This window comes from Haliotis asinina, chromosome 11 (assembly GCF_037392515.1).
Source record: "Haliotis asinina isolate JCU_RB_2024 chromosome 11, JCU_Hal_asi_v2, whole genome shotgun sequence".
NCBI classification, from domain to species: Eukaryota; Metazoa; Mollusca; class Gastropoda; order Lepetellida; family Haliotidae; genus Haliotis; species Haliotis asinina.
Genome location: NC_090290.1, coordinates 52,972,982 through 52,999,263, shown reverse-complemented (window position 1 = coordinate 52,999,263; position 26,282 = coordinate 52,972,982). Strand labels below are relative to the sequence as shown.

The 26,282-nt window shown below is 41.2% G+C and overlaps 1 protein-coding gene and 2 pseudogenes across 1 annotated transcript; 1 reads left to right on the top strand and 2 right to left on the bottom strand.

Annotated features, from left to right (window-relative positions):
* Positions 1-5,178: 5,178 nt before the first annotated feature.
* LOC137255544 (uncharacterized) lies at positions 5,179-6,198 on the bottom strand. The gene has a single exon (XM_067792971.1). The coding sequence runs from the start codon at positions 6,181-6,183 to the stop codon at positions 5,179-5,181; it is 1,005 nt and encodes a 334-aa protein (XP_067649072.1). The 5' UTR covers positions 6,184-6,198.
* A 6,902-nt stretch (positions 6,199-13,100) lies between these two features.
* On the top strand, positions 13,101-19,523 carry LOC137255819 (uncharacterized; annotated as a pseudogene).
* A 5,173-nt stretch (positions 19,524-24,696) lies between these two features.
* LOC137255543 (uncharacterized) lies at positions 24,697-25,706 on the bottom strand (annotated as a pseudogene).
* Positions 25,707-26,282: the final 576 nt, after the last annotated feature.

Below are 26,282 nucleotides of genomic sequence, written 5' to 3'. Positions count from 1 at the left end.
ATTGACTTCACTCAAACAAAGTATGGAAAGAGTTGATTATAAAAGGTTGTATCAAGCATACATTGATTTAACATCGGGAAATATCAGTTTTGATTTCAAGGGGAGAAATAATAACCCACTTAGTATCATATGTTCAAACATGATCAAACACAATATCTGTTCTATGAGCAGAAAAAGGAAAAACTCAAATTTTAAATGCATCTGAAAAGAAACACTGAGTTGCGATCAGTCTTGCAAATTATTACTTTTACAAACAATAATCAGTTCAAACTGTTTGCATTCTTGTGCACTTTCCACACATTACTTGAGAGCTCAACATTAAATTGTAAACTTCAAACAGTATTGTGTTATGTAAAATGAAGTATGTAAAATTACTGATGCTACAACTTAAGTTTCAGGGGTTTTGGTTCCATATATTCCATATTCAAGCAGGTTTATCCGTCCTGTACTGCAAGCAGACAGATCATATTCAAACATGGCGCGTTTCGCTGTACACAGCTTAAAATGTTGTTAATTAATCCCCAGTAAAGTTTTTATTTCGATCGTGTATGTGTTATCGATCGAAAGCAGATGATCGCCTTAGTCGATAGGTGTTAGATTTGATATAGTCACTTTATTAGAAGGATACATAAACGATAGGAAAGATGAAACATGTTCAGACAAAAGTTGCCAGATGTGATGTCACTCACGGGGGGACGTCAACTGATTCATTCCTTGATTACAGAAAATAAGTAAGTATGTTTGTAGCACTGTAATTCGTTTATATCTTTTAGAATAAACATAAAATATAATTATGATAAATCATAATGGATAACGATATTGCCCAGGCGACAAAATTCGCACATTTCTATACCAGTTTGACCTTCAATGCTCCCGTGCCCCGGAAGCGGTAGTTCTGATTTGTATTTGTCAACACCAAATGGAAGCTCGTCAGTATCATTTGTTTGAAGATGTATGAGACGAAATACATGTTGATCACTCTAAAAACCCTCATTGGAATATAACTGATTATAGATAATAGTGTTACGGAGAAAAGTGCAGAATATTTTGAATAATATTCTGCCCCACACAAGTAACATTTTCATACCGAGCTGTTGACAGGTGCGCGAAAGAAGCGAAATGTGTTTGAAAGAATTTCTATCCATGCTGGTGTAATATGATACAACATTTGAAAAATTAAATATTATGGACTAATATGTTTCAAATAAATATATATGTCCTATATACAATGGGCGATCTTTTTGAATTTATCTTCCCTTCACTAATCCGCTAGGTGCGCTGATCCGGACGGTCCAACCTTTAACTGACAGCGCATGTCGTATGCGCGATGTGAGCCGTACGTGTTACCACTACACTTAGAGACAGTTAACCAGTATAGCCTTCACCTTCACCGGTAACGTTCACGCCGGTGCATGGACAGAATATTCATTCCCTTTTACGAGGATATATCAAGTGTTATGTCCTAAAATATTTATTCAATGCTTCTATGATACACCTGGGATAGGCATGACTGCAAGTATGAATCGCGAAATGGCAGTTCGAAGCGAGGCCCGTTTGCTGGAGGTGTAGCCACGATATTTTTACATTGAGTAGGTGGTTGCATAGGAACTCTTTGTAAGACTTTAATGTGGCAATAATTACCGTTGGGAACAACAAAAGGGCTGATAACATAAAAAATATATTTTCATTACTTCACCGATGCTACGACACCCGAGACTTGCCCTGTCTCATGTTCTGTCGTAGGAAATGCCGTGACAATATACCGACTTTTCATGGCGTTCTCCCTGTTATCTTCCATTGTGTCAAGTCGTACTGCATTTGGAAATTAAACAACATATGCCTTTCTAAACTAAACATCAAAACAAAACATGCGTCAGTTAACGTCTTTTCGTCGAAAACGATATTATTTTCAGTTTATGTGAACACGGCAACTAGTAAGCCTGGTTCTGTCTTCACATGTAGCAAGTTGTCGCTGCGCTCATTGACTCGGAAACCAGACCGGAAGCGAGAAGTTGGACCGTCACTTATATCATTTTAAAAGGAGAGTTATCGCCCCTCGTACCAAAACGATAGCCCCTTGAATAAGTACTAAAATAAATAATTACAGGATAAATACACCGAGTGAGGGACTGTTCATAAGTTATTGCTGTGTGGAGATGATGATGATGATGATGATGATGATGATGATGATGGTTTACATGGAGGAGCATGAACAACGTGACTGCCCCGATCCTATGATTTACGTACCAGATAAGTAACACACCCGCCCCAATTCCCAATTTTTAAACAACTTTAGGTATTAAAAGTACAAAGTTTGATTGCGTCTGTATCCCCAGTACATGTGCACAAAATTAATGACCTATCTTCCTCCCCAGTACAAAATTGGTGACGCCCCTATCCCTATAAATCTGAACTTTTCAGACCTTACTCTCTTACCTGGGTTTGCAGCTTTGAAGATTATCAGCGCATTACTAAATGAAACTTCCATCAGGTACAAAAACACCTTCTTCCACCACAACACCTGTGGAGCACCATGTAGTATTGCAACTGCTTGTCTGCCTGGACCATGCCTCCCCTGTGCTTTGGGCTTTCTTACCTCTCTGAAGTGATGCCCTAGATCTTACTCTAGAATCATTGTGAATAGTCAGAAGGTTTACTTTTATCAGTGCATGTCATATACAAGAATTCATTATCCCTATGTAAATGGATCATCACCAGCTTTTGGTCTTGCATCCTTGACAGGCTGTGGTACATCCAGTCGGGAGGCCCCCATGTTCCACACGCACCAGTCTGGTTGTCAATCAGTTCCTGGAATAGAGAAGGAGAAGTGAAAAACTTGTCCATGTACACATGGTGACCCTTACCATACAGAGGCCGACACAATGACGCAACAATCCCGTACGTCAAACCATGTGGTCTCCCTCCCTCCTGTCTCCCTGTGTATATTTGCCAATTTCACATGTACCCAGTACTGCTGTCTGCCAGACCCCATGACTTGATAAACCACTTTTGTGGTTTAGTTGACATATACTGCAGCAAACCTGTTCGTCCCTTGAAAGGAATCATACTCTCGTCCTCTGATACCTCCCTGCCTGGGTGGAAGTACCTCTGCCTTCCTGGAACAAGAATTTTCATGAGAGGTCTTGAAAAGTTTGTCATGTCTTGGGTCCTCTGTGGGGAAATCTTTGGCATTGTCATTTAAGTGAAAAAAACATGTTTCTGAATAAATCTACCCCTTGCCATGATAGCTTTGAACCATTTACATTCGAGTAGTGGGTCACTTGACCAGTAAGATTCATACGATGGTTTCTTTGACAATCCCGTCACTAAAAGGACAGAAATGAAAGCCCTCATTTCAGACGTATCAACCGGTTTCCAGTTTTCAGCACGTGGATGTACTTTCAACGTGTCCATCTTTTCAGCTATAAATTGTGCTGCATACCTGTTCGTTTCAGTGACAGGAAGTCAAACACTTCATCACTGAAAAAGAGTGAAAAAGCATCGTACTCACTCAAATTTTCATCTGTATTTCTTGGCCCAGATCGATCGACAAAATCTCGTAGCCATGGCGTTTCACTCACCCCGATAGAGGGGTCCTCAAAAAAATCGTCTTCATCGTCCCCAAGGTCCAAATTTTCAACTTCTTCCAAATCCACGTCCTTAAGCCCGAAAAGATCTTCTTCACCTTCGCTATCCGAGTTTCACAAAAGTGAGGTAAATGAAAAGTAAACAAGTGAGTCTGTTTACAATTGCTAATTACGTTATTTCCTAATTATTTGGCGGGAAAATAATTTCGGCAACTTTCTCGAAGGCATCCATATTTAGCGAGAGGCCTGGTGGTCCTGTTTCCACAATCGAGGAACATAATGCAGGTACATGTATTGCAATATCGTTTAGATATATATAACATTTGGTCATTGCAACCTATAGCCGTTATTGCGTTGCATCTATGTTTTACATTTTATCAATCGTTTTCATTTATTAGCTTGGATATGTGGTTATGTGTGAAGGTGATTCAACAACAAATTAGCCATGCCCACACACACATCAACAGCTGGTCATTGCCGATGTTTTCACGAATTTTATCCAAAAACCAATTGGGAATATTAGGCTTTACTATAAAGAAAACTGATAAATATGTGTATCTGAAATCGGAAAATGAAATTAAAATTTTAATATGGCGAAAAACGGATTTTCGAAACATGTTGATGTCATTGTTTACTACCGTTGCCATGACCGTTTCCGTGTCAGCCTGTCGATGATGTAAAAATCGTTCTCGTTTTTGTGAATAATAATATCTTCACCTAAAGTGGTTACTTTTCGAAAATAAGTTTTGTTTTTGATTTTATGTTATAAAAGAATAAAGGATTTTGGTCTGTTAAAAAAAATGATAACATTGCGATGAAAAATTCGGACTGTATGTAGCTGAACGTGAAGCGCCTCGCACGATCAATGGCCGTTGCGGGAGCTTGTGTGCCGCTAAAATTAGCTAATACATTTTTAAATCGTGGGCATTTCGTTTTGAGGTACATAAACTTCTTAAACTTGATATATTTAGAAATCTGAGAGTTTATTCATTCCATACGTAATTCAATATCACATGTAAATCGTATTTGGTAATTAGTTGTTGCAATTTATGTTTAAGGATGTCATTAGACTACTGTTCTGTCGAATGGGTTCGACGTCAGTATTGAGAGGATTAAACATTATGGGAGGATGTGATGGTTGTGGTTGCGCGCGTGCGTGCGTGTGTGTGTGATATTCACATTGTTTATGCTTCTCCCAAAACTGATCCTCACCCCCAGCCCTAAATCATGAACGGTCCCACAGTACGTGTGCCGCGAAACTTGTTCCTTGAGTTATTAATATTCATGAGTGCATTTGTTTCGTAGGATGATTCACACGGTATCTATGACACCATTGGTTGGCACTTTGACCTTTGATGTCATAGACAGGGGTCATAGTTATGGTAATCACTCTTCAGAAGAAAAACTGGGCATGCAGGGGAATAATCCATATCGTTTGAACAATATGATGTTGGCGAGAGGAAATACATTGTAGTTACACTTTGGGAATGAATGTCGGTAAGAGAAATCAAGTGATGAATCGGGATGAGGTCATTTTGTGAAAAAAGGTGTTAATCGTTGTCCAATACTTACCGGTCTGCTACTGATGACATCATCGTGTGGCGTCATTGTCTGTACCGTTTGTTGACTCCATGCCGTCACGGTTCATAGGGCAGGTGCTGGTAAAGGCATGGTTAACTCTTCCAATATTCCCCTTTATCTCGATTGTCTTATCCACCTGTATCGGGATAGATCTAGCATCCTCTGCAGCTTGTTGGAAACAACCGTCATCAGGCCTGTCATTGACTTTTGTTGCAGGATTGTATTTACGTTGAGACAATGTGCCTTCGTTGCCAGAGGACATAGATCTCGATACAAGATGTTGACAAAAGATTCGTGAGGCCACTTGACGATAGGATTTGAAGGCCAACAGAAACAGGGGCAGCTTGAAGGCAAGGTACACATAATTCAGGAATGACAAACTTGTTCCAACAACGAAGTAGCGAATGTCATTCTCACTTTCCATATACACGCTTAAGTCTGACCAAATGTACAAAGGTACATATGTTACCACATAGGTAATACAGACGAGAAGAATGCCTTTTGCTTGACGGACATACCCCATGGTAGTGGAGGCTGATGTGATAGAAGTGTTCTCATCCTTGCGCATAAACAGACATATACGTGTGTAGGCGATAATGACCATGACAAGAGGCAGAATGACATTCATGGTTAAAGTAAGGCTTGCAAACCAGATATTGTGTTCAGTAACATTCAGTTTAACCATGATAGAATCACGCTCCAAGATGAAGTAGTTGTCCGCTGCAAATGCCAGAATCCAAGTGCTAATGGCCACGAGCCAGGATACTGCAATGAACATAGTGATATGTTTGTGTTCCAGGTAGATCTTGTAGGAAACAGGATTGCAGATGGCTATGTGAAGGGCGAAGAGTGTCATGGCCAATGACAGTCCAGACTCAGAATACAGGATACTCATGACAACCCTCTGAACAAGGAGGGTCGTCTGCAGGATATCTCTGTGTGGATTGGTGTACATGACCCCATACAAAATAAGCCAGGAGAGTCCATTTCCTGCGTCAGCCACGGCCTGGTTCATGAGAAGGCGCCCCGAAGCTTCCTTGTAACGAAACCAAGACATTTTGGAATGACCTTGAGATCTTGTTCAATAAATACCTCGACAAAGAAATAAAAATTTGTGACTATGTTCAACCAGCCTATAGAATCTGGTATGTGTCAACTCATTGTAAACGTATATTGATTGTATATTCTGTTACTGAGGCGGCAGAGTAGCCCAGTGGTTGAGACTTTGGCTTATCACACCTAGACCCGGGTTCTATTCCGGACATGGGTACGTGATCTTGCTGGAATGTTCCGGAAAGCGGCGTTCACTCACTCACTTCTGTTACAATGATATATGTGTATCTATGTAACTATGGAAATTAATACAAAAAATAAACCCAAACACCTGTCCAACGACAGGCTCGACTAATGCGACCGGCACGTCTTCAGACTAAGTGACCCTGATAGATTAAAATTCCTTACCAAACACAAGACACAACAAAATAATATATTTAAGCAGACATTTGTTCTTTAATTGTATGTGTTTTATAACTTATTCCAACTTTAGATTGTAACTTAGGTATCACTGATCATGTTTGAGTGATCAGACAAATGCTGGCGAAAGTCACAAACATTAGATACACGCCTTGAATAATGGAATGCCACTTGCATTGGTCATAGGGTGTATTTGTGTGGCTGCCTCTTTCCAATGTTGTTATTGTGCAGCACAGATATAACATGATATGGTAGGAGGTCACCGACAAGTACTAGTGGTATTCAACATTAAGTAAAGATATAAATTGTGAATGATATTTACATTCAGATGAAGAGTGGAGTGAGAAGATTTCTCGCAAGATCCCCCAAACTCCCATACCCCCCATATTGGAAAATAATTGTCTTATGCGTGATCCTGAGGCAGATTTAAAAAATACGCTTAAAGAATTATGGCTTAATATATATGTGAAGGGTGAGTGGGGTGTCATTGACTGTGTACATGACATGCAAGGGTGAGTGGGTTGTCACTGACTGTGTACATGACATGCAAGGGTGAGCGGGATGTACATGACATGCATGGGGGAGGGGTGAGTGGGATGTCACTGACTGTGTACATGACATGCAATGGTGAGGGGTGAGTGGATTGTCATTGACTGTGTACATGACATGCAGGGGTGAGGGCTGAGTGGGGTGTCACTGACTGTGTACATGACATGCAAGGGGAGGGGAGCCATATACTTAGCAGATAAATTCTAATGTGTGCGTGCGTGCGTGCGTGTTTTGGCCATTGAAGCAGATCAGATGTCGCCACTTCCCGGTTTACATGCATGTTTGACACTAACTTCAACATTACATGAAACATGAATGAGAGAGTGAGTGAGTGAGTTTAATTTTACGCCGCACTCAGCAACATTCCAGCTATATGGTGGCGGTCTGTAAATAATCGGGTTTGGACCAGACAATCCAGAGACCAACAGTATGAGAATCGATCTGCGTGTGTGTCAACCAAGTCAGGGAGACTGACCACCCGATCCCGTTAGTCACCACTTACGACAAACTTAGTCGCCTTTTATGGCAAGCATGGGTTTCTGAAGGCCTATTCTACCCCGGGACCTTCACGGATCGAAACAGGAATGACAAAGAACATATGAATACAAGTTGTTGCATGAGTACAGCATGTTATACCTCCTACACCAACAGACCTGGAACCATGAGACATTTCAACGCACCTGTGCTCCAGCGGGTACGTAGACAACTTAGTTGAGAGGCATTTAGAAGCAGCAAGGAAAGATAACAATCTATGGATGCACAACTTCTCTTTTGCTGCAGTGAAAGTGAAGCTTGGGTGTAGGATCTAAGGTCAGTTATACTGAAATGTCCTACATCCATCTACCTAAACAACAAATAGTTTATTGTTTCATTTGTAGTTTGCCTTGTTCTTAGCTAAACCTGCCTTTATTGAAACGGGGCAGTGCAGGTTAGCCTGGTGGTTGTAGCGCTCGTTCGTCACGCCGAGGACCCGGGTTCTGTTCCCCATGTAGGTACAATGTATGAAGCCTATTCCTTGTGGCATGATATTGCAGGAATATTGTTTAAAAAACGGCGTAAAACTAACCTCACTCACTCACTACTTTATTGAAATTGATTAACATGAAAGGGGATTCGTAAAGGCCTAACAAGGTTATTGTGTACAAGGCTGGCTGGCTGGCTAGATGGATGGACAGACTCCCTTTTACATACACATATTTGTGTAGAAAACAAAAGATTAATATGACTACTCCTTCTAGTCTTTGAAGGGCATTTAGAAGTGAAATACATAAGAATGAAGATTTTTATGGATATCAACTTCTTTATTATGAGAACACAACGTTTCGGAGTTAATTCACCTGATGAAGAAGTAAGTATTAACTCCGGGACCTGAGATGAGACGGTGTGCCACTGAAGTATGTAACGTTTGCAACGTTAACATATGAAGCTGGTGATTGATTAGACAACAAGATTAATTAGACAATAAGATTAATTAAACAACAAGATTAATTAGCTAGAGTTGGGAATGACTCGTGGAAAGACTTACCCTAACTCTGACCAAATGAGAGGCCGCTCACATACATGACATTTCAGGAGCTCCAGGAGTTAATAATTGACTTCCCATAGTTTACTGTTTGGTTCCATCCGAAATGGACACTTAAATAAAAAATTCATTAGGATTACGTCTTGTTTATCGTGTGTGTGTGTGTGTGTTTCTATTAAGAGTGTGTACAGGTTCCACAGTTTCGTAGTTGTCTGAGCCCCCTGTACTTCGTTCCGACCTGTTGAAAATAGTCCCGACATACGTTGATACTGACAGAGAGGTGTTACACAGCCTGAACTGTTTGTAGTTTGTTGCCGTTACAATACCCAGTATCATCCCACACTTGTGAATACCAGTTAGAATAATCAATATCCGACTTCTCTTTAATGAAAATGAGATCCATTGGTGAAATATGGTGAAATCTCGTGTTCCCCAAACAATAGTATTGCGTGAACTAGGTTATCATAAGCTTTGTTAAAAAACATCATAATACATCCCACCAGCTGCTTTAAATTTGCTAATAAAAATACCCAGTGCTCTTCCAGCAGACTTAAAGATTTCCTTTGCAGTGAAATTAACATCAAGGTGTTCCTGTAACCATAGTCCAAAATATTTACAGGCGTTACATACATCAATGTCTTCATTGCCACAAGAAAATTACACTCTGTTATTGCCATAGAGACAGGTGTATAATGAACAATATTGATCTTCCACGCATTAATTTGCAAACGCCATCTTCTACACCACTGATTCACTCAGTGAAACATTCACTGTAGAGAATCTTCGTCTCCTGTAATGAGCGCAATCTCATCTATGTAAAGAAGAACACTAAGCATGGAATTGGCGTTGATCTGAATACCACAATTCAACTGATTGATTTAATCCACCAAATCATTTATGAGCGGCGACAAAACACAACCTTGTTTAACACCATTGTTTACAGAGAAATCTTGTGATAAATACCCATTAACACTAACACAGGATTGTGTATTATCATACAAGGATTTTACTGCAGAGAAGAATATGCCACTAGAACCAACTTTGACAGGTTCATACCAACCTACACTGCATTTGAACCTTACTGCATTTTCCTATTGTCTATAACAGAATTTTACGTCTGTGCAGCTGGTAAATGGGGAACACCTTTATATACTGGATAGAGACGAGGCCTGTTACATGATACATATGATACAGGTGATGCCTGTTACAATGTATATAGTATAGAGGTGATGCCTGTTACATGATATATAGGATCGAGGTGATGCCTGTTACATGATATACAGCATAGAGGTGATGCCTGTTACATGATATACAGCATAGAGGTGATGCCTGTTACATGATATATAGCATAGAAGTGATGCCTGTTACATGATATATAGGAACGAGGTGATGCCTGTTACATGATATATAGGATCGAGGTGATGCCTGTTACATGATATATAGGATCGAGGTGATGCCTGTTACATGATATATAGTATAGCGGTGATGTCTGTTACATGATATATAGCATAGAGGTGATGCCTGTTACATGATATATAGGATCGAGGTGATGCCTGTTACATGATATATTGAATAGAGACGAGACCTGTTACATGATATATTGAATAGAGGTGATGCCTGTTACATGATATATAGGATAGAAGTGTTGCCTGTTACATGATATATTAGATAGTTTAGTCGTAGTAATGGTTTAATCTCGACATGGCATTCTCAGTTGTATATTGCAGAGCCTTCGCATATCTTTTTATGGTCACGACAGAGCCCTGTGCAGTACGTGCATGTTTGTCCATCAACGATGATGTACCGGGAAAGTGCGTGCCCCTGTCATCACATGTTGAGTCTGGTTTTGCTACGAGATGTCAACTTACAAAGACTGGGAGTAACGTACCTCCCTTTACTATTCATGTTCTTTACAAACCTTTGAATATCTTTTGTATTCACCAAAGAAATCTACCATTGACAAGTTCCAACTATTGACAGATGTCGCACTCGGGGGAGTCACAGTATGCAGGTGCCGGCACTTCAACGTTCATCAGAACACAATATCTCGCCTTTGAGATCGTTTCCTGCAGATGAAGAAACACGATTTCTTCTTCCCCGTCCATAAGGAACACAGCACGTTTACTCTCGGAGAACGGAACGTTTGCCCGTAATTGCCTTAGACAGGACGACAGATTCTGTGAAGACGGTCTTATGATTTGTGGTGCGATATTTTGATGACCATCACGAAGATTACTCCTGCATTTCAATTACATATATTCATAAGTTATAAAAGCTTGTAAATGATTAGGCCTCATAACATATCTCTTGCGTATTTCCCATCTGTAGGTTTGATAGTTTATGGCAGAGCAAACATTATTAATATGATTACCTTGTAATTAGTTTTGCGGCTATAGTTTTACTAGTATTATTGGCAACCTCGTTTTCAAGTAATTCCGTGTTTTATCTAAAGATCGTAGCATGTTGTTTTGAGCGTTATAACTTATTGCCATTAGTAAAACATCATGAGCAAGTGCCATAACCTTACATCACAGGTCAAGAGCACAGCTGCACTGCGTAAGAGTGAGTGTCAAAAGCGTCGTCTGCCAGAACGACCATGCTTAACTTTTCAAGAGTGTTTGAATTGACAGTATCTTATAGATATTTCCTCGCTCTGAAACGTCCATTTACGAAAAGTAACCATCGTATATGGATTAATCTTGCCTTGTCCCTCGACAAACTGATAATAATCACTTGGCGCTTGTTAATTATCTTTTCTTTGGTGAATGTGTGATCAGGGCCGAGCTGTGTGTTTCGGTGACATCATTTTAACTTTGAGACATCCAGTCTATGTCGAAATGAGACTAACGCTACCTTTAACAAACCTTCGCATCTGTGACACTGACAAGCTCGGTTGTAACGACGGCTTAGCTGATAAGCTACTGTGAGAATGCGGAACCATCAAAGGGAGGTAATAAAACTATCGGGCTGAGCCGTACATGCGTCCAGGGTATAGTGGAGACTTATCGGAACGTGTACCCTGGAGATATCGAGGATGATAGACCATAAATATGTTTGAATCTTTAGAGGATCTACTGGGTCTGTCATTAGAATCTAAATACGTTTCTTGCAGTAACTTATAAACGCCAAACAAAATGAGTAACATCCAGACAAAAATCAACTAGGAAACATTACAATGAGCATAACACCAGTTGAATTACCTGCAGTTGAGAGAGCCGCGGTTTTATCGATTGTATATTGCATGGACTGTAGATAACGGCTCTAGATAACAACAACATGATAGCATGATCACAAATAACCCATACAGCGAGGTGTACCAGGTAAGAGCCATATATACATGAGTCCCTGCGCACGGTGGCCCGACATATGTGTACTGTAGTCAACTGTCCCCTGATCCTCATGGCACAGTGAGCGGTAATAAACAGCAGTTGGAGCACCTTGCGTTTAGAAAACAGCTGATTTGGTATGTATGTATAGTGTTATAGTTATTCCTGGTGAAGTGGGTGGTCTATACTGAATCAAATTACTGGGTAATTTAGTGTCAACCTGTTCACTCGAGTGAGTGAGTGAGTGAGTGAGTTTAGTTTGAAGCCACATTCAAAAATATAATCGAGTCTGGACCAGACAATCCAATGATCAACGTCATGAGCATTGATCTACGCAACTGATACGATGAGAGTCAGTGAGGCTGATCTCCGGATCCCGTTAGTCGCCACTCGCGACAAGAATGGTTTACTAAAGACCAATTCTAAGCCGGATCTTCTCGTGTATTAGGACATGTTAGGATGAATGGTAACCGACCGGGAAATAAATAGTTCAGTGATCTAATGTTTTGGGAAGGCTGAATGAAAATACTGGAGAAAGGAGTGAGTGAGTTTTACGCCGCAATTACCAATATTCCGATATCACGGAGGCGACACCAGACATTGGCATCACGCACTGAACGCGTGTTTTCATTGGGAAAGTAATGAACATATAGTAGAATAGATGTAAATAGGAAAGGATAAAGTAAAATCAAGATGATTAGTAAATTAGTAAATGGTTAGTAAATTTATAACACAGCCGATTGAACGTATTACAGAAGTTGTGAAATGGTGAAATTAACCCATTGGGAAAGGTGTGAAATAGCTGAATGAACTTATACGGGATGGTATGAAATACCTTTTGGAGAAATGTCAGCAATAATTGAATGACACTTATCGAACGTAAACAGTAACTGGAAAGACACATGATGAAAGGACAGTACTAGATTATTCTCCTATATCAATGGTTAAAGAACCTACAGTTAAGGTTAAGCAATAGTTGAATATCAATATAATACATTAACTGGAACATACAACGCATTAAATAGAGATGTATGTTTCAGGATCAACCAGCATCCACACAAGATGACGGTACATGGACTGACGCTCACGTTGATGTTGCTGGCCATCCCAAGTACTCTAGGTGACGGCAGTGTGTGCATGAAAACAGGCGCTTGCACGTGTGAGACGTTAGATGAGAAAATAGACCTCAGTGCACTTGACAGTCAAACTGATAAACCTAGGTAAAAGATTTTTTTAAAATAAATATTTATAAAAAATCGTTTTCACTCACGTCATTGCAAGACACCACGTGTTGACGTAACATTTGAATCTTCGGTAAAACTGGACACTTGCATCGACAAATGGGTAAAACCTGAATGTTTACGGTTATCGACTGTGTATTGGTACGTAATGTAATGTTTTTTTCAAGTTTATGCCACCAAGATGTTGATGCTGGCGATGCCAACGTTTATTCCAGGTTCTTCAACATGTCGGCGAGTGACGACCCCTTCTACTATTCCTGGAACCCATGCTCGGACTTCTCTCTTCCCAACACCAGCTTCGTGTGTTCAAGCGTCGCTGTGAGTGAGTGAGTTTAGTTTTACGCCGCTTTTAGCAATATTCCAGCAATGTCACGGCGGAGAACACCGGAAAATGGGCTTCACACATTGTACGCATGTGGGGAATCGAACCCTGGTCTTCGGCGTGACGAGCGAACGCTTTAACCACTAGGCTACCCCACCGCCTCCGTCGCGGTGAGGGATATCCAGAAACTCATAGTTGTGCGGAAACCCTCATACCTTTCTTTTAAGCCGCGGGCACAGATAGCCTGTAATAATTAGTCTTGTCAGAGTTACGTCCCTTGGGCTTGTCATAATTTGGGTTGCATTGCAAAGTTCGCTCTGATTATGATCCGTGGTTTGTGAACAGCGTAGTCGTTTCCATGTAGCTGCAATATTGTTAAAAGCGGCGTAAAACCATACTCACTCATTCCAAAGTGATGAAAGCCAGCTTTCAATTCACAGAGCAACGGTATAATTGACATAGTATTAACGCGGGGTTACGTCTGGCCGATGGCTACAATGTGTAACAATAGGTTACTGTACGTCATAGTGCAGAGGGTCCACTGAACCCCAACTACAACAGTGTAACACAGATTTACGTAGCACTGAGACAGCTTTGCGCATGTGCGTCCTCGCGTCATGTAACTTATGCTGTCGACAACTGGTAAGGTGGTCAGGTTCGCTGACAGGGTCGACACATGTCATCGTATCCCATCTGCATGTATTGATGTTCTGTTGATCGCTGGATTGTCTGGTCCAGACTCGAATATTTTAGACCACCGCCATATAACGAGAATATTACCGAGTGCGGCGTAAAACTAAACTTGATCACGCATTATAGTGAACACTATTCAAGACGTCCTATCGCAAGACAGATAAGGCCCCACTGAACATAAGGTTCAGAAGAGATGTCAAACATTACACATCTCATATCAGTGATTAATTCAAAATAGTCATGTGTTATGAAATACAAACAATGTTACACGAGGTGTAAGGGATGGTTCTGTTGTGGAAGTTTCAAACTGAGCGACGCCGTACATCACACTGAAGATGCATGTATACTAGCCACATAAAGAAACTATGCACACCCGAAAATATTGAATATAGACACACTGCGTCTTTATACATGATGAATACAAGTGTGAACACAGCAACTGGTGATGTGACGTTACTGATGGTGGCCTATGGACTTGCATTGTGTTACTGCAAGTGCAACTCGTGCAGATGCACATAGTATGTGAACTCAGAGATTGCTGTCACTGTCTAAAGCGTGGTCACTGGTCATTCAGACGTTCACAAATTCACATGAGAAGTCACATGCACATCATGCCAAGATCTGCTCAACGTCATGAATCCACTGGAATGGTTCGAGCAGGAATGAAGCAACAAAAGGTGGAAGCACATTTCCAATGCCTTCGCAACACGATATCTGCATTGGTCAGGCGTTATCGAAACACTAATGACGTCGCCGACCTCCAACGTCCTGAACGTCCCGACACAAACTCCAGATAGCAGACCACGTCCTAGACCATACCAGGACTGCGTCGTATCCACGGCAAAACTGTCAGGAATCGACAGTTACGTCAGTTTGGGATTCGACCACGACGACCTGCCATACTGGCCCATACTGACGCAACGTCATAGAGACAACCGCACACTATGGTTATACTCTTTCTTGACTTTGTGACCTCTTATTCGATTTTGAACTTCTGACGTCATAGTTACGGGCATTGTTCATGTTTTTTTTACATTTTGTTGTGGTCCGATACTTCAGCTTACAGAGTGTCTACATCATTTCGTCTTTGATGTGTTGTGTTCCAATTCCGAGTGCATTTTTTCTGTGTGAACAGTTTCTTTATGTGGCTAGTATATAACGATGAGTGATATGCGTTTCAGATTTGTCAGGGATACTTCACTAGCGCGACAGGTCCTGTTTACTTCAATCTAGGGTCACAGGCTGAGGTCCAGTTTGATTACGATGTCACGGACACTCTCAGCATGCAGTATGCTCACTAATACTTGAATGTAACAAGGTGAGTGTCTGTGCAGGATCGGATACAGCTTTTAGAGAAAGAGGTGGTGTCATGTAACAAGGTGAGTGTCTGTAACTTGACAATCGAACATTTAAACCTCAAAATTGTATTGCACCTCTCCATTTGTCTTGCAAGTTTATTATATGTACATGGAAACCCCCTCTCCCCCACGCCTTCCAGCAAAAGTGCGCACCCGTCCTTTCTCAAAAGGCTGTATCAGTCCCCGGTGTCTCCTGCAGAACTGTTCCGTTATGTTGCTGTGACTATATGATGCCACGTATCTCTCCCTGCAGACTGACGGTCATCCGACTGGTGTGTGACGAGACCATGGAGGGAGAACTGATTATACAAGGGCAACCTAAGTCAACGCTGCCGCTCTACGTGAGAGTCACGGAGATAGCACGTGCCACGTGCGCCGTTCTCGGTCATCAAGTGTAGAATATATACATTTCATTGCGTGAAGGTACGAGTTAGAAGTGGTCCTAGCAACCCATGCTTGTCGTAAGAGGCAACTAACGGATCGGGTGATCAGGCTCGTTGACGTGGATGACACGTGTCGTCGTAACCCTGTTGATCACCGAACTGACACGTGTCATCGTATCCCAACAGATCGTTGTTCATGATATTTCAATTGTCTGGTCCAGATTCCATTATTTACAGATTGCCATGTTGCAGTAATATTGCCGAGTGCGGCATTAAACAACAACAAACAACAAACAAAAACAAAAAACAAACAAAACAAACACCACCACCCCCCCACCCCCTCAACAACACACACACCAAAAAATCAAAAACAAACAAACAAAAAACAAACAAAAAGAAGAAAACAACAAAAAGCAAAGCAAACAAACAAAATATAAAACCCCAAACCTTCCAAAAACCAGAAAATCCCCAAACATTATGAGGAAATATCCCTGCTCATTATAACCACCACAGTAGCCTAAAGTGAAACCAACGGGCACATAACTTGAGTGTTCGGGGTTCGAACTCATGATCATAATATTCTCCAAGTAGCCATATGAGAACAGCCAAGTAGACATATGAGAATAGCCAAGTGGTGAAAGTGACTTATGAGAACAGCCAAGTAGACACATGAGGACAGCCAAGTAGACACATGAGGACAGTCAAGTACACACATGAGAACAGCCAAGTAGACACATGAGAACAGTCAAGTAGACACATGAGGACAGCCAAGTAGATACATGAGGACAGCCAGGTAGAAACATGAGGACAGCCAAGTAGACACATGAGGACAGCCAGGTAGGCACATGAGGACATTCAAGTAGACACATGAGGAAAGCCAGGCAGACACATGAGAACAGCCAAGTAGACACATGAGAACAGCGAAGTAGCCATACACGAAGAGCCAAGTAGAGAAATAGACATATAAGAACAGCCAAGTAGACACAGGAGAACAGCCAAGTATCCATATGAAAAGCTCAAGTAACCATATGTGAACAGACAAGTAGCCATATGTGAATAGCCAAGTAGCCATATGTGACCAGCCAAGTAGGTCCGGTTGGGATTTCTCTCATGAGTACTATATGTGAAGCGCATTTATGGTTTCACCCGTCTTGATATTACTGGAATATTGCTTAAAGCGGCGTAAAATATACTCACTCGCACCTGTTCTGTGGTCATATCAAGGTAATAGTCACATGACTTTTCCCACCAGGTACCCCTTTGTCTGCAGGGTGAACAATTTGGGACACTCTCATTTGCCTACGGCGAGGCCACGTGTTTCACATATGTTTCCTTGTGGGGCAGGACTGAAGTCCCAGAAACCTGCTACAGTCACAGCTACGGTCAACCAAACACACTTATAGTCACTTCACTGTATAACTACTCATTCATCCACCAGTTTGACATGGTATAATTCCACCAGTTTTATCGTACCACCAATGGGCTTCGCACAATGTGCATATTCGGGGAATCAAACCCAGGTTTACTTGAGCGTTCGGGATTCGAACTCATGATCATAATATTATGGGCGTAAGGGGCAAGCTTGTCCACATGGCTACACTTTTCATTTGTTTTGTGTAAAGCTGAAATGTTTTACATATGAGCAAAAACATGTTTTACTCACAATAAGGTTTCTTACAGAACTTCGAACTGAGGAGCAAGTACGCATGCGTGGTTCCCTTTCCAAAAACATCGCCACCGCTTACTGTTTCCAAGGAGACGCGTTGTCCTCCCACAACAACGCTTTCTCCCCAAATACTGGATCTCAATGCCATCGTCGTGCCATACATGAAGAGCGAAGTAGAGAAATAGACATATGAGAACAGCCAAGTAGACACATGAGAACAGCCAAGTAACCATATGAGGACAGCCAAGTAGCCAGATGTGAACAGCCAAGTAGCCAATGAGGCAAATAAGAACAGCCAAGTAGCCACATGAAAATCTCATGTAACCATATGTGACCAGCCAAGTAGCATTATGTGAACAGCCAAGTAACCTTATGTGACCAGCCAAGTAGCCATATGTGAACAGACAATTAGCCATACGGTTAAAGTATTCGCTGAAGGTCCGGTTGGGATTTCTCTCATGAGTACTATGTGTGAAGCGCATTTATGGTTTCACCCGTCTTGATATTACTGGAATATTGCTTAAAGCGGCGTAAAATATACTCACTCGCACCTGTTCTGTGGTCATATCAAGGTAATAGTCACATGACTTTTCCCACCAGGTACCCCTTTGTCTGCAGGGTGAACAATTTGGGACACTCTCATTTGCCTACGGCGAGGCCACGTGTTTCACATATGTTTCCTTGTGGGGCAGGACTGAAGTCCCAGAAACTGGACTCAACCTGCTACAGTCACAGCTACGGTCAACCAAACACACTTATAGTCACTTCACTGTATAACTACTCATTCATCCACCAGTCTGACATGGTGCAATTCCACCAGTTTTATCGTAACGCCAATGGGCTTCGCACAATGTGCATATTCGGGGAATCAAACCCAGGTCTACGGGGCAATGAACGAGCGCTTTCACCACTCATGTTCCCAATGTCTCATCTTCAATACTGAAATTATATATTCTGAAAAGCAAAAGAACCGCAAGTCTCACTTATTGTCACTTTATCCTGAACGTTCCATAAAAATGAACGCTTTCTTTTATGAGATTTCATTTTTGGAAACTTGCGTTTCTTTAGCTGTTCAGTATATGTCAAGGGGGTTGGCGCGTCTGGGTGTAATAGCAATTAGTGCAAATTTAGACCCGTGAAGGTCCGTAGTAGACTCGGCCTTCAGCAACCCATGCTTGCCATGAAAGGCGACTACGCTTGTCGTAAGAGGGGACTAACGGGATCGGGTGGTCAGACTTGCTGATGTGGCTGACACATTTCATCGGTTCCCAGTTGCGCGGAGCGATGCTCATGCTGCTGATCACTGGATTGTCTGGTCCAGACGCGATTATTTACAGACCGCTGCAGTATTGCTGAGTGTGGCATAAAACTGAACTCACTCACTCACTCCATTGTGTACTATCTTTGTAATTGTTACAACCATGGGTATCTGCCTAATCATTGTGCACTGCTATTGTAGCTGGAATATTGCCGAGTGCGTCGTAAAACTAAACCCATTAGTGCAAAATTAAATTGTATATTTGCTGGATATTGCTTTGGTACGTTAACGACTTATGACCATAAACTCCTTCGTATTCACTCATCCAGTTTTCATCACTCAGCCTGTGAAACAATCAAGATCGGGTTCAGAAATGATAAAACGCCGTTTCTTGTAAAATGTGGGCATGATATATTACATACGCCCCTTTGTTTCAGTGTGGGTGTTTGTGTGGTGGCGTTCCTTCAGCTGACCCTCATCGCTATCCTCCTATGCAAGCTCCCCAACACTGCAAGCTTCCAGCAGAACCCACCTGCCAGCACCAATTACAAGGCGAAGTTTTGACGAAAATCATGGTTAATATGATTGGTTAATATGCGATCAGACATGGAATGTCGAGAAAATAATTTCTAAATCTGGTTTTCTTTCCACATCAATCTTAAGGGATGGGCATGAAAAGAATGACACTTAAAAGACAAGCCGGATGGTGCGGAATTTAATCTGGACTTAACTGAAGCTAAACTGGTCTGTCCCCACAAGCCATATGGTTTGTGTGAAGAACATTCTGCTCATTAGTACACATTAGAAAATAATCTGTTGATTTCATGACATTTGATCACCTAACCAAGTATTGTTTCATTATCTTTACGACTTGCCCACCATCAGTCGGTTTCCTGTCAAGGGTGGGCTGGACTTGAGTTCCATTATCAGAGTGTCCTTGTCTAGAGTGCTTTGTGATCATGATAAAACTGTGAAGTGAAGTGACCGAGTCAACCTTCCGGCGGTTGTGGAAGTATGAACGCTTCCACCCTCGATTACCCGGTGTATCATTCGCCTTCTACTTCATGAGTGAGTGAGTGAGTGAGTGAGTTTACTTTTACGACGCATTTAGCAACATTCAGGCAATATCACGGCGGGGGCACCAGAAAGGGTCCTCAAAAATAGTACCCATGTGTGGAATCGAACCCGGGTCTTCAGCGTGACCAGCGGATGCTATAAGCACTTGGCTACCACAATCACTACCACCACCCCAACTGCCCTTCTACATCTTGAACTCAGGTCACGAACTGAGGTGGGTTATTCGTGTTGTGGTCAGACCTTCTCCTCGAACGCCCTTAGTGAGACGTTCTTTCTGCTAAGGCTAGCTTTACCCAACCTGATAAGTATGGTGGTTGATTTGGGCCATCGCTTTCTCGCCTTATATTTTGGAGGCGAGAAAGCGATATCGCGAGACGAGAAAGCGCTAACACGAAAGGAGAAAGTGATAGCACAAGACGAGAAAGCGATAACGCGAGACGAGAAAGCGATAACGCAAGGCGAGAAAGCGATAACGCGAGACGAGAAAGTGATCTCATTGTGGGAGAAAGCGATAGAGCGAGAAAGCGATATTACCCACAGTTCAGTCCTGTCTGGGCATGAATGACCACAAACTGGAGCTTAATCGCCATTCGTAGTTTCTCAGTAGTATAAAATGGTTTTCAGTAATGTTCTTGGCATTGTTTGACTTGACATTTAGAGAAATTTAAGACAGATGTAGACTTTCCTTTGGCATACTATTTGAATGTGAAATACCGGAAATATTCATTTTATGAAGTGACTGAAGGAATTACATATTTTATGCCATCCTTGAACTAGAATTGCCTTAACCAACGTAATGACATCAACCAATTATTATTAGTGGGGAGGGGAGTAATGACAAATAAGGCATTGTGATAGCACTAGCGTAACCTAAAACGGTGTATTCAACCACATCCAAACACTCATCCTAAAATATAATCACTGCAACAACCCCATTAAGTGAGTGAGATTCGATTTACGTCGCTCTTAGCCTTATTGGAGGGATATGTTGTATAATGGAGGCAGTTTTAGGTTTAAGTTTTGATATCACCCTGCAAGGGGACACAAATCCCGTAGATACAGTTGGGAATAGTTCTTCAGATGAGGAATTGGTGCGTGAGTCGCAAAACCTAGAACGGGAATTTGACGAACTAAATAGTTCAGCAGATGATGAACTAATGTTTGCTTCTCAGCAGATAGAAAAGGAAAATGCCCAAACAACTACCCGACGTTTTGGCAAATCTCTCTCAGTTACTGCACACCAAAGTTTAGAAAATCTGGCAAAAAATAAACAGACAGAAAAGAAAAGCCAGTGGGTAGTGCGGATGTTTTATTCATGGCAACGTGAAAGGGGTGGGTTTGAATCCCAGTTAGGCAGCAAATTATTAAGTCTTTCTGATGAAGATCTAAATAGAACGCTGAGCCTGTTTGTTCATGCGCCAAAGTAGTCGAGAGGTTAACCTAACCATTGCTTTTAGGAGTTTGAGAACTATTTTACACGTTAAAATGAAATCACTCGCCCAAGCTGGTATTGGCATGCATAGAAAGCGAGCGAACGTCATCACACCACAGGAGGAGGATGCGTTGTGGGAGAAAAGGTTGCTTGGGGATGACACCCCGGAGAAATTGCTTGATACCGTTTTTTATTTGAATGGGATAAACTTTTGTTTAGGAGGAGGAGAGGAACATCGTGCTCTAAAAGTAGGTGAATTTCCTAACTTCTGTATTCTTACAAGAAACAACAAAAAACAACTGGTGTACTCTGAAGGGGTTTCAAAAACGAATTCAGGAGGGCTGAAACATAAAAGGCTGTCTGCTAAGGTCATTTCAGTAGATGTTAATGATGAGAACCCTGCCCGTTATCCAGTTAGACTTCACCAAAAGTACATGTCATTGAGGTGAGTGAATGTAGGGAGACACGTCCTGTCTGGGGTGGTCAAAAGGCTCTGCGCCAGGGCCGGGTTTGAGGGATTATATACTAACCACTCCCTAACGGCTACAACGGCCACACGCCTGTATGAGAGCGGTTTAGAAGAACAGTTGATTGCGGAAAGGACAGGTCACAGGTCGACAGCTATTCGTGCGTAAGTATGGGTATATTGCATTTGAAATAACCATACACTGAAGTATATATACAATTTATATATATACAAGTTGATTGATCACAAATGGGCACTGCTATAATGGGACACTTGTGCACTTAATTTTAGGATTATCAATAACGTCCATGGGTTGTGAGATAGCCCAGTGGCTATAGTGCCTACGGCGCGGGTTCTATTCCCACTCAAGCACAAAGTGTAAAGCCCATGCGTTGTGTCCACAACCGCTATACTGCTGGAATATTGTTTTAAGAGGCGTAAAGCTAAACTCGCTCGGTAATAATCACTTGTAAAATGTCCATCAAAATATCAATGAATATGGAGGGAACAGAAGTATTTGTTATATACAATATAGGTACAAGAGAACAAGCGAATGCATGTTAAAGATTGTCGATGATGTTGTCCAGAGGAAAACACCAGCAACATCTGCCATATCAGGAACTAGGTCACCAACACGTCACGTCTCCGACACCACTGACCCCAAGAAACGTCAAGACACCACCTGTTCAAGTGCTAAAACTGTACACTTCGTTGTTGAACGCGACGGTGCTAAAGTGACATTTGACATGTAATGAAAGGATGAAAAGACTTTTTGTCTCTGTATTTCAGTAATGCTCGGGTATTATGTTTTGGACACAGCGTTAGGACCGAGTCAGTAATAGGACGCCAATATTTGAATGTAGGGCTCCAATACACGAGACAAAGTCTCCAGTAAACAAAGCTAGGTCGCCAATAAATGAAAGATATGAGCTTTCTATTCCTTCCTTATTGGAGTGATGTGTTGTGTAATGGAAACAATTTTAGGTTTAATTCAGAGGATATCCTGTCAAACTGTACTGAACAGATTGAAAGAGACTGGTCTGAGAGCCAGGAAACCCGACGTCGTCGTCGTGCTACGTCGTCACAGTCGCGCTCTACGTCGTCGTTATCTAAAAGTATTGACATTACCTTCTAAACTGGTGTAAAATTTCATGCACTAAAGTCTATTTGTGGACGGGTTATACATGTTTGAAAATACAACATTTTCGCAACAGATTTCTCGTCTATGTGTTTCTGTTTTTGTATAGTATATTAGACTACCAATAGCCTAATCTAGTCACAGTTTTATAGAAGATAGAACCTTTCCTTTCAATTCTGCTACTTCAATCGATTGGAAACTAAGGGGAAATAACTCTCATTTACTCGTTTCCAGCGCCCTGGAGTGTCCAAAATCCCAGTTCAAACAAGATGTCATGATATTTTTTTTCCATTTTAAGGTTTATTTTATACTAAATTATGTTGTACACTTGCGTTTTGCAAGATTTTATCCCATTGTCTAGACTTATTTTCAGATAAAGAAATTTCAAAGATACCATTTTACATATTTTTTCCCCTCAAAAGCCACTTAGCATCAACATTCAAAGGAGGACTTCCCACATATCATGTACAGAACTATTGTAAATTATATGAGCACAAAACCATTACCAATTTTTCAGGGATTTTTTCCACTAACCTTACTTGAAGTGTAATCCCAAATATAACATATGCTACAGATGTACGGAAATTACCAGTGTTTTGCGAATGCAAACGATGGAAGGGAGATAACTCCAAATATGTTTTCTATCCAATACCCGTGCTTCAAACGCTTTAAAATTACTATTATGGTTTTCGGTGAGATATAAGCGTCGTTCTCGGGTCCCTCTGTGCCCATGGCTTGATGTAATTTGTGTGTTTGATTATATTTCCCTCGCCCTCGGGCTTTGGGGATTTTGTGTCATCGTAAGGAATCAAACGTCCGAATAAAATCGAAAACAATATTACTGATCTCTCGACAGTGTCTCATTTTGTGTACACCGTATCTGAACAATGTCTTGTTTTTGTTTCTTCCAGTTCTCTCGGCAGCACCCCAACCAACCCCCCCCCCCCCCCCCCCAACGCTGCTCTATTCTCCTACCTACGCAAGCTACTGAGCTAAAACACTCTTCATGTGTAGCATATGTATGAGCTTGTCAACACGTAACAAAATCAGTTGATTACTAAACAATACTTGTTGATCATGTGGAAGAAAAACATTTCCAACAAATTAACATGAGATACCTCAAGCAGTTCTGGAGACAGAGTGAAAGTATTCCCTCTAACAATATAAGTCTACAAAGTGATCTGGCCAATCATGATAGCCAAGCAACTGAAATCTGTTTCCAAAATGCTACTTTCACTTTCGTGAAATTGCAAACGCAAACGATTAAGGGCATGTTGTAATCAATTTTCGTCAGATTACTAAACCAAGCTAAATACACACCAACCATTGCAGTAATCGTAAGGATTAAGGTCTCAGAGCACAGCAGTAAGTACCTATCCAGAAAATTCATACTTGCCTCAATCATCCCCAGTACATAAAACGTGACCTGGTGTTTACGTTAGTGGTCATCAGATACGTTAATGGTCATCAGATATGTTAATTATGTTCTAATTCTCTTCGATCAAACGAACATAAAATATTTATTTATGTACAACAAAATACTTCGCATGGGTAATGCCTACCGCAGCTCCAAATTAAAAGACAGGGCAAAGAAGTGAGAACTATTTATTACAGATCCAGGAAATTATAAGCCTAACATAGAAGTAACGCTCAGTAACTCTTTTATGTCATCTTTAACATATCCATCTTTTGCCGTGTCGGAAACCCAGCGACCATGTCTCTTAAACAAACGATCAGGTACACCTGCATTCGCAGCAGCTGTTGCTCCTCCAGCACGAAAACTGCAAACCAAAACTGTTCACATCTATTCCTATTTCATGACATTTTCCCCTGAAAATTTCTCTTGTTCTCGTGTAAGAGATTGGCTTATTACCTCTGAGAACATATTTCCTTTGCTTTTTACAATAACTCACTTGCCTGAAAATACACTCATGCGAATCTTCTTTAATATTTGCTAATGAAATATAACGGTGAAGCATTCTGACTGGACAGAGTTTGGAACCAGATGCTGCAACTACAATAAATCTACCATCTCTGTACACATCCGTCTTACTCTTTTCTATGAAAATACGAACATATCCTTCATGAAAAGAAATATCAGATCGCCTAATAGAGGAAACTTCAGAAAATCTGTCAAAAACAGCATATGAAAGAATGGACATTGTCAGAAACCTTAAATCTACAAGCGAACAATCCTCTCTGCCAAATCTAACAACTAACTTTTCCAAAATAACATCTATAGGCTCTTTCTTCTTGAGAGGGTCACTGTAACATCTCCTGGCTGCTTCTGTGATATTCTTAATCAGGTCATGTTGACATGGATCTGGTAAACCCGCTACTGTGTGCCCATCTTATACCGTAAACTGCATTCATAATAACAGGAGACCTTTTACCCGACTGAATCAATGACGTAAGGTACAAACCTACATGAAAAGAGTTTGCAGGCAAAACAGTTATTTCTTTAAACCTTGAGGCCCATTTTTTCCAACATGTAAAAGCTCTTCTGTATTTTACCTCTGTAGCATCTGCTTTAGATTTTAAAACTATTCCAGGCATTTTTGTAGATAAGTCAACTAAATCCTGGTGCACCAGATCATCCTTGTCTCGCCATATACCAACGGAAAATATACCTGAAAAGATATATAATCAGTTGTCAAACCTGAGAGCAACCATGAACCAAGTGAAACTATTGAATATATTCTGCTTGCTCCCTCCTGAAACAGCGTTGCTGCCACTTAACTGAATCATGTCTGTAATGAATTTTCTGGGTTGCCCTTCCAGTAATAACAACGGCCAGTATGGAGCGGAAGGCCACATTGGCACCACCAATGTAGTAGAAGCATTGCATGCTAAGATGAAATGTACAGTTTTACACACCAGATACACAGGAGGAACTACCCAATTGTTCTCCCCATGCTGAGTAAATGCATCAACTGCCTCTGTATCTGGTACCCATGACCTGGAATTAAACCTTTTTATCTTGGTGTTCAAATGGTTTGCAAAACGATCTACAGAATGTGGCCCCCATCTGCCATCTAAAAATTTGAAAACATCATCTAACTCTCCAGTCATCCGAATCTTCAAATCTACTCAGAGCATCGGCCTTTTCATTTTCTGATCTGGGAATCCAGCTGAACTTTAACCTTATGTTGTACTGATTGGCTATCACAAAGATGGAGGTGGCAACTTGTTGTAGATGTTGTTTAGAAC